The sequence below is a fragment of the Monodon monoceros genome, unplaced genomic scaffold, assembly GCF_005190385.1.
Source record: "Monodon monoceros isolate NGI ecotype Baffin Bay Population unplaced genomic scaffold, NGI_Narwhal_1 Super_Scaffold_3, whole genome shotgun sequence".
Taxonomy (NCBI): Eukaryota; Metazoa; Chordata; class Mammalia; order Artiodactyla; family Monodontidae; genus Monodon; species Monodon monoceros.
In genome coordinates, this window is record NW_021703780.1 from 88,324,458 (window position 1) to 88,334,073 (window position 9,616).

Here is a 9,616-nt window from a genome sequence, read left to right on the forward strand (position 1 = left end):
ATTCATTTGGATCTTTGATTATCTTTTTAAAGCTCCAAGCCAACCACCAGCTAACATCGCCTGGAAGCTGACAAACTCTAAATTATGCCTAAACTGGGAGCATGTAAAAACCATGGAAAATGAGTCTGAAGTATTGGGCTACAAGGTGAGTATTCTGTTTTTCTTTTAACCATATCAATTAACTTACTAAGGAACCAGAAATGTCAGAACCAAATAAGAAACAAATTTTATGCCCATGGAAATATAGGAATCTTTTTTTTCCAATGTTCTGAAAATACTTGGCATTGCTGCTTTTAAATTCTTCATGGAAAATTTTATATTGTGAGGTCAGAATGTGTCATGGAGCATTAAGAAATAAAACTTTATAGTACGCAACATTCTTTTTTCAAGTGACTCCCCTTGCCATCAAAAAATGATGGTGTATGTAGATAGTAACTGTGAGATGAGTATGAGGTCAAAAAGTATATTCAAATAGAATTTCTAGAACTTAGGCTACAGTAGGATATCATCTTTTAACAACATAAAAGGACTCCAACAAGAGTACAGTCAAAAACCCAGAGCAAACCATTTCCATCAGTGGTAATGAACATCCTCTCCTGGCAAATGCATATAGTATTCAGACAACTGAAATGGGTCCAAACTAACCAGTAACTTTTCACGGCAAGCTCCAAAGATAATGGCCTGAAGCTATTTAATTAATACAGATAAATCTATTCTCATTTCAGAAGCACTGGCCAAAAAGGAAATCTTTCTCTAACAACTAAATTTAAAGAAAAGGCACAGACCAGATATTTCCATCCAAGGATTACAGCATGTATAATGCTCGTAGTGTTATAGTGTTCCATAAGAGTTTCTGAACCTTAGATAAGCAACATGTCCATTTAACTTGATTCACCATTTTATTCAGATTCTGTACCGGCAAAACAGACAGAGTAAAACTCATATTTTGGAAACAAACAACACATCTGCTGAGCTTCTGGTTCCATTTGAAGAGGACTACTTGATTGAAATAAGAACAGTTAGTGATGGTGGGGATGGAAGCAGCAGTGAGGAAATTAGGATTCCAAAAATGTCAAGTAAGTTGAATCACCATTCCTGTTGTAGATTTTGAATCCAGACAGATGCCAGCATGAAATCTGGGCTCTGTGAATCTTTCCAATTCTTGTTTAAATGTTGGATGAAAAAATAAAAGGTCTATGGTTTCACTTTTCAATTGCGAGCAAGAGGTGATGAGTCAACTTTCTTTAATCCCTCAGATTTACAACATGCTTATAAATCACAAACAGTTTTATATTTCCTCATTTTGAATCTAAAAAAAAACAAACCCTCACAACTCTGTGTCATTGGTATATGCTTCATTCTATTGGCACAAAAACGAGAAAGTTTCTCCATGGCTACTTACTTGGAGGCTTCTGAGAGCAAGGATAGCAAATATGAAGCACATGTACATAACACCTCTCTTCCCATTTTCATGGCGGACATCACTAATCGATTACGACATTCATACTGAGCTGAGTCAACACTTTCAAATCCTCTCAATATGATGTCCTAAGCAGGTATCACCAATCGGTCATATTTAGCATGTAATAATAATTTATTATTTCTTCTTTAGAAGAATCACTCACGTATCTACCTGAAGCTGTGACTGAGTATAAGTCATCAGCTGCCACGTTAGCCAGTACTACTCTGCCCTGTAGTCAGACTTGGCCAATTTTAGGCATTTTTCTTTTTTATTTTTATGTTTAAAACAGATATCCTAGGACAGAGGGTTAAATACACTTCCTAAAATTAAATCCAATATAAGTGAAACAAGTGTACTAAAATGTGTTATTAAAAGAGAAATAACAGTATGCATTTTAGTTCATGAAGAATTAATCTAACAAGTAATTTTACTTTTTCTCAAGACATTTTGTTTCACTTTTATATTTTGCAGGTCTGAGTTCCAGAGGAGTTTCAGTCATAGAACCTAGCATCCATTTCCTGTCAATTGTCATCACGATTTTTTACTGTTTTGCTATTCAGCCTCTTATATGATGAAGAAAACAATAAATCTTTGAGTTTTTTTGAAAGCAAATCATTCTGTAAATAAGCTCTCCAGCCCCTGTTACAAGATACATTCTTAAAACTGACTTGTTTGGAAAGAAAAAATGTATATTATGAAAATCTTGTAAATATCTATGGTACATTAATAAAACAATTTTAAACACTTTGGAATTTTAAAGTCCACACATGATTACACACATTCAGAAGGCGCCAAATTAATGCATGGAGTTGTCACTACTGTGGCTTTTAAGTAACTTAAACGGAGAGTATAAATAACTCTCTTGATGACGATGGTCAATATGAAAGAAACTGTAGTTTCCATAGCTAAGATGTCCATTTATTATATGCTCCAGGCAATTTAATTCAGTAAATTAAAATTTCACCCTAGTTGGAAATAAAGTAAAATCATTTGTTTATCCTTGGGGTTCTTTAAAAATGTAAGCTACTGTAAAGCATGCTGTGTTTTATCTCTGAATCAAATTGGGACAAGAAATATTTGTACCCCGTAATATATTCATGTACTTGATGTTCTTCTCAACTCACTTTTCTATCAGTTCGGTAATAAAAATGGCAAAAAAAGCACTTTCTGGCAAAGAAAAAGAAAAGAAAGGAAAAAGGAACCAGCAAAAACATCTAATGAATCTTGTATACAGTAAGCAATTTCTTACAGCAAAGTTTAATTTTAAAATCAATTCTGAATTCTCCCAAGGAAGAGGTTGCATGAACAATTCTCAGGTAATTATTACAAAGTGTTAGCAATGTGTGTGGTGTTTATTTTTGTATTATAAATAAATCTGGGAATGGAATTACTTTACAAAGTTTTTTTGACATTTTGGTCAAAATATATATATATATTTTTGCCAATCTTCTCTGCAACTATTAAAAATAATTCTATACCATCCAAGGCTTAGAAAGATTTTTGTGGGTTGACTCTTCTCTATGATGTACCTGATAAAGTCAGCAGTCTCACTTCTTGGGACTGCACAGTCTGGACAAAGCAGCCTGGGAAGAGGAAAGGTTAATGAGGGAGCCCATGCCCTTCTAAGTAATCATCTATCCTTCACAAACAGCCTTGAGGGGTTTGTCCTGCTGTCAGCCTGCTCTAGCTCCCAGCCAATCAGGTTTGATGTCCTGCGAAGCTGGGAGTGAGGAATGGTCACACTAGTATTGCCTTCTTAACATGGCACAACCTCTTAATTAAATTATGCTGAAAATATCTGAACTCTCCTCCCAACTCTCAAATCACACAATCCTCAAAACTGGATTCTGTCATTTTCACTTCTAAAATATTTTAGAGCTGTTTAAAATACTCGATGTAGTCAACAGCAGATGGACAATGACTTTCCATAGTTCAGAACTTGCTCCTTGCTGAAGAGTGTGTCAAGCACGCAGTACAAATCAATGACCCTTATTATCCCTGCACATTAAGATCTGACTGTGCTTTGATGGAGCAAAATAAACAACAGAAAATGCTGTTTGGCACACTCACATTAACAGCTGCCTGAACAACACATATTTGTGTTGATCAGATATACCAGTGTTGGCACATGGTCTTAATGGTTTCCTCAAATTGTAAGAGACAAGATTTGTGTCCTGGTTCTCAAAGTGGAGATTGAGCATGAAATACACTATAAGATTTTTGTTTTTGCGATTAAGAGAATTAGATACATAGTCATTTGAGTAAGAATCCAAAAGCTAAGTCAGTTCTTTTCAACAACACATTTATTTGCAGGTGTGTTTTAATTCATAATTACTGGAGTATTAAATGTCTGTATTATTCAATATCTAATATATTATTTATATTTTCACCCATCCATGCTAAATTTTTCAGAATATAATTTGGCATTAATATTAAAAAGTGTGAGATTTGACTCTCAATTGATTTGAATCTCTACTCTTAGTGAGGACTTGGGCACATCTTTTAACGTCCCCATGTCACTTTTATGAGGATTAAAGGACATAATGTACACAAGTATTGAGCACGTTGCAAGCAACACTGTAAGCTGTCAACAGAGCAGCTGTCATCTACTGCTACGAACTAAACACCTAATGAAATAAGTTACTTAAGTGTTCAATAGACTATGAAAACATATTCAACCTGTATTTATATCAAATTCCAAAACAGCTTCAAGAAAAATGAGTAGTCCACCTACTCAACACTAAATGGCACTAAAGAATGGAACCAATCGTGGTTCCACCAATGCGTTTCAGGAAAATATTCTTTGTGATGTATACACTCCTTTGACATTTAGGAAGGACTGCCAGTGAATCCCTTTATTGATTGAGTATACTGCTGTTATACACTGTTATGAACATGATAACTCATTTCCATACTTCTTACAGGAAAAGGAAAAAAAAAGTGATTGTACCTGGAAATTGCCAGAAAATAAAGTGAATAAGAGTTAGGACACTTGACACAGGGGAAATATAACACTATAAAGCTATGGGCTGCCCAGATAATGTTAACTTCAAATTCAACTCCATTTTCTCTCTTCTCTTACTATTCACATTATAATCCTTCCAGGTCAGTGTCCCTTTTCTGACTATACACCAGAAGGTGGCTTATAGAAGGGCACGCCTGCTCTCTATAACAGCAAATGCAAGCAGTGAGAGATGACCTGCAATCAATTTAGATTCCAAACGCAATAACATAATCATGACCTCCCTTAAGTAAATCTACTATTTTTAAGCCTCTATATGTTATCAGTTTGTACTCCATCTTGGGATGTCACGTTTTATACACCCACTGTATGCCATAATTATTACCTTATTGTCTATAGAACTACATATTTAATTCAACAACATATTTAATTTGTTTCTGTTCCAGAATTCAAGAATTTATTTCAACATCTCTATTGAACACAGTACTTGAATTAGTCAAGTTCTCCTGGGAAATAGAACCAATGGAGTGTGTGTGTGTGTGTGTGTGTGTGTGTGTGTGTGTGTATGTGTATGCATGTATGTGTATATAGAGAGATAGAGAAAGACAGAGACAGAGACCCAGAGAGAAACAGAGAGAGAGAGACAGAGAGTGATATATTATAAGGAATTAGCATGTAATTTTGGAGGCTAAGAATTCCACACCCAAGAGAGCCAATGGTATAATTCCAGTTTGAGTCTGGAAACCAGGAGATCCAATGGTGTAATTTTCATTCTGAGTCTGAATGCAAAGGGAGGAGAAAACCAATATCGCAGTTGGAAGATTTTCAGGCAAAGAGAAAGAATTCTTTCCTACTGAGCCTTTTATTTATTCAGGCTTTTAATGAATTGGATGAGACTCATCCAAATTGAAAAGGGTAACCTGCTTCACTCAGTCTACTGATTCAAATGCAGAAACACCCTCACAGACACACCCAGAACATTTGGGCACCTTCTGGCCCAGTCAAGTTGACTCATAAAATTAACCATCACAGCACTCTTTTTAATTATTTTAAATAATTCAGTTCTAATCCCAAAAACTTTTGAAATGAAGTTATGGAGACACTCTCCTCAGTTTATTCATCTGTAAAATGAGATGTTGGGATTACATGATCTCCAAGTTCCTTTAAAATCCTGTAATTCTATATCAAGCTGCACAGTGGCATTTATTTTTAGTGCAAAACAGGTTTTAATAACCTTTCACAACCCACACAACACTCGGCAAGGCTTTTCCAGCTTTTTTTCTATATTTTCATTAGCCTAATTGTGTTGAGCTTTCTTAATTGGACTTTACTAAAACAATAGATAAAACTGAGTATGTTTTCCAAACGGCAAAGAACCCTTAGAAGTTCTGGCCCATCTTGACCTAATCAAACTCACAAACTTTTGCACAGCAAAGGACACCATAAACAAAACGAAAAGACAACCTAGAGGATGGGAAAAAATATTTGCAAACTATGTGACTGACAAGGGCTTAATTTCCAAAATATACAAACAGCTCATACAACTCAACAACAAAAAAACAAACAACCCAATCAAAAAATGGGCAGAAGACCTCAAAAGATATTTCTCCAAAGAAGAAATACAGATGGCCAAGAGGCACATGAAAAGATCCTCAACACTGCTAATTATCAGAGAAATGCAAATCAAAACTACAATGAGGTACCACCTCACACTGGTCAGAATGGCCATCATTAAAAAGTCTACAGAAACAAATGCTGGAGAGGGTGTGAAGAAAAGGGAACCCTCCTACACTGTTGGTGGGAATGTAAGTTGGTGCACCCACTGTGAAAAACAGTATGAAGTTTCCTCAGAAAACTAAAAATAGAATTACCATATGATCCAGCAATCCTACTCCTGGGCATATATCCGACAAAACTATAATTCAAAATGATACATGCACCCCTATGCTCATAGCAGCACTATTCACAATGCCAAGACATGGAAACAACCTAAATGTCCATCGACAGATGAATGGATAAAGAAGATGTGGTACATATATACAATGGAATATTACTCAGCCATAAAAAAAGAATGAAATAATGCCATTTGCAGCAACATGGATACAACCAGAGATTACCACATTGACTGAAATAAGACAGAGAAAGACCATATGATATCACTTATATGTGAAATGTAAAACATGACACAAATGAACCATCTATGAAACAGAAACAGAATCATAGACATAGAGAACACGTGGTTGTCAAGGAGGTGGGGGGTGGGGGAGGGATGGAGTGGAAGATTCAGGTTAGCAGATGTAAATTTTTATATATAGAATGGATACACAAGGTCCTACAGTATAGCACAGAAAACTATATTCAATACCCTATGATAAACCATAATGGAAAAGAATATTTTAAAACTGAATCACTTTGCTGTACAGCTGAAACTAACACAACATTGTAAGGCAACTATACATCAATAAAAAAAAAAAAAAGACAGGGCTTCCCTGGTGGCACAGTGGTTGAGAATCCGCCTGCCAATGCAGGGGACACTGGTTCAAGCCTTGGTCCAGGAAGATCCCACGTGCTGCAGAGCAACTAAGCCCATGTGCCACAACTAATGAGCCTGCACTCTAGAGCCCACGAGCCACAACTACTGAAGCCCATGCGCCTAGAGACTGTGCTCCGCAACAAGAGAAACCACCGCAATGAGAAGCCCTCGCACCGTAACGAAGAGTAGCCCCAGAGTAGCCCCGCTTGCTGCAACTAGAGAAAAGGCCGCGCACAACGAAGACCCAACGCAACCAAAAGTAAATAAATGTATTAAAAAAATAATAAAATAAACATAAAAAAAAAGTTCTGGCCCATCTTCATACTCCACTGAGAACTGCTGGAGTATTTCAGTGGTTCCCAAGGGCAAGGCTGTGATAAAGTTTCATTGTTCAGTGAAAAAATGAGAAAAACTCACACAGTGTAGTGAGATTTTAATAATGAATAATTTATGAAATAATTGGGAGATTATGACTTTTTTTAGCTTTTTGTGGTGAAATGTTCACTCTTTGATGAAATGCAGTTGTATATGAATACTAGCTTGCTTTATGTGTTCCGTTTTAAAATATCTTACTTGGGGGCTTCCCTGGTGGCGCAGTGGTTGAGAGTCCGCCTGCCGATGCAGGGGACACGAGTTCGTGCCCCGGTGCGGGAAGATCCCACATGCCGCGGAGCGGCTGGGCCTGTGAGCCATGGCCGCTGGGCCTGCGTGTCTGGAGCCTGTGCTCCGCAACGGGAGAGGCCACAACAGTGAGAGGCCCGCGTACCGCAAAAAAAAAAAAAAAAAAGGAATCTAATAAAATATCTTACTTGGTAAAAGAGTAGGTTACTTTCTATAAATCAAATCAATTTTTATTATTATTTAAGACTTTTATCTTCTGAGAAAATCAAAAGTCTTAAAATCACTTGTGTTCATGATATCTTTTTAAAACACTTTTATTTCTTTTATCTCATTACCATCAAATTAGTAAGTTTGACTTGGTCCATCGACTAAAGTTTGTGTGCCAAGACCTTTATCTGTATCCCTTGAACACCAATGTTCTGAGTTCTATGTAATTAATTATTGTTTATGTACATAAACGCACTTACAGGTCTAGGAAATCTGGTCTAACTTTTAAAACAAGCTATTAAAATAATTAACAACAAAAAGAATATAAGAATCCTGTATTGTTTTATTATCTTAAAATGTGAAGACTATTTGCTTTCTACTTTTCCACACTAAAATTTTTCTTTTATGAAATTACAAATAGTAGCTATTAGACCTTCTTTCATGTCTTGACAAAGAAACATAATATTTACTAAAAGGCAAATTTGTCTCCCTCATTATTTTTAAAAGTTCTGTACTTCATAGTTCTTGGTACTGTCCTGGACAGAGAGAATGATGCTTGAAACACATATTTTGCTTTCTAGACTGATTTATACAGCCAACTGTTGGGGCAATTTGTTTTTCCTTACTTTCATCAGGAAAATAAGTATTTTTCTTTTATAAGCCTGGCTAAAATAACAAGCTAAACTGAATTCCAGGTTTTGATGGGTAAATAATATATTCTTGAAAGGAATAAAATGAAGTAAAATTCTTGGAATACAGTAGTTTTTGAGAACATATCAGAAATGCCAAATTATTTTCCTATTTTTGAAATTTCCTATTTTTGAAATTTCCTATTTTTGAAAACATATACTTTATAGTCTGTTAAGGCATATGTGAGGAGATAACTTTTCTTGTCCAAGGTAAACTCAGGAGAGAAACAAACATGGCAGCTCTTTAAATAAAGGTAGTAAGCTGCAGCTCAATGAGAGAGAAAATATAAATCCTGATGTAATAAAATGTTTTGCTCCCATCCCCATTAAAGACTAGGAAGTATGCTAGGCTGAAATCTTTGCAGGTTTCTCATGTTACTCCTGGAACTGAACGCCGTATTGGGTAGGTACCTGTTCTTGGACAGTGATTAATTAATGTTCATATATCACTTTGAAGATGGAACAGCACTTCATAAGTTCTAATGATTTTTTTTAGGACTTTTTTTCCCCAGAAGTATATTGACTTTTTGCAGTGGCACTTTGAAAAAGCATGCATCAGTGATCGAGGTCAGGTCCATGCCTGGGGGAAAGCAGTAACTGGGAAGTATGAAAGGTAAACATTTTGAGACACCAACATTTTAGGTGAATTCATAATATCCTGCATCGACTAAATAATTTTAATTCAAACATGAGGTAATCTACATCTATTCATGACTGAGTTACCAGCTTGTGAAGTAAATGTCATAACATGAAAATTTGTTCCTGATATTTACTCATAACAAACCTCAAGTTTTCTCAAGGGCTTCAGATAGTAACAATAATGGGATGCAGGCAACTTTTATTACCTTTAAGTGCAGTAGTTATTAAATCTCCCAAACCAACTTTGAGCAGATAAATTTCAGCCTATTTTTGTTGACAGCAAAAAGTAATTGAACATATTACTGTCTTTCTAAATCAGATTATTTTCCTTATCTATTTAAAAGTGAAAGTGTTGTCATCCTAAATTATTGTTATCTTTAGATGTGCAAACTCATACAGAGCTATTTTCATCCCTTTACATTCTTAGGGAGCAGAGCCTTTAGAAGTTTCTAAAAAAAGTCTCTTAAATAAAAGGACATGGCTCAAGTTACTTTCAGCAATAT

The 9,616-nt window shown here is 35.6% G+C and overlaps 1 protein-coding gene across 6 annotated transcripts in view; it reads left to right on the top strand.

The window, feature by feature from the left end:
- Window positions 1-2,221, top strand: part of CNTN6 (contactin 6) — a 293,875-nt gene extending 291,654 nt beyond the window's left edge. For 3 of the 6 annotated variants that reach the window (XM_029243102.1, XM_029243105.1, XM_029243103.1), the window contains 3 exons: window positions 33-145; window positions 908-1,076; window positions 1,934-2,034. In XM_029243102.1, the coding sequence (XP_029098935.1) occupies window positions 33-145; window positions 908-1,076; window positions 1,934-2,034 (383 nt within the window). Of the gene's footprint in view, window positions 1-32; window positions 146-907; window positions 1,077-1,933 lie in introns of all 6 variants that reach the window. The other 3 variants (XM_029243101.1, XM_029243104.1, XM_029243100.1) reach the window with 2 other exon arrangements.
- The last annotated feature ends 7,395 nt before the right edge of the window (window positions 2,222-9,616 follow it).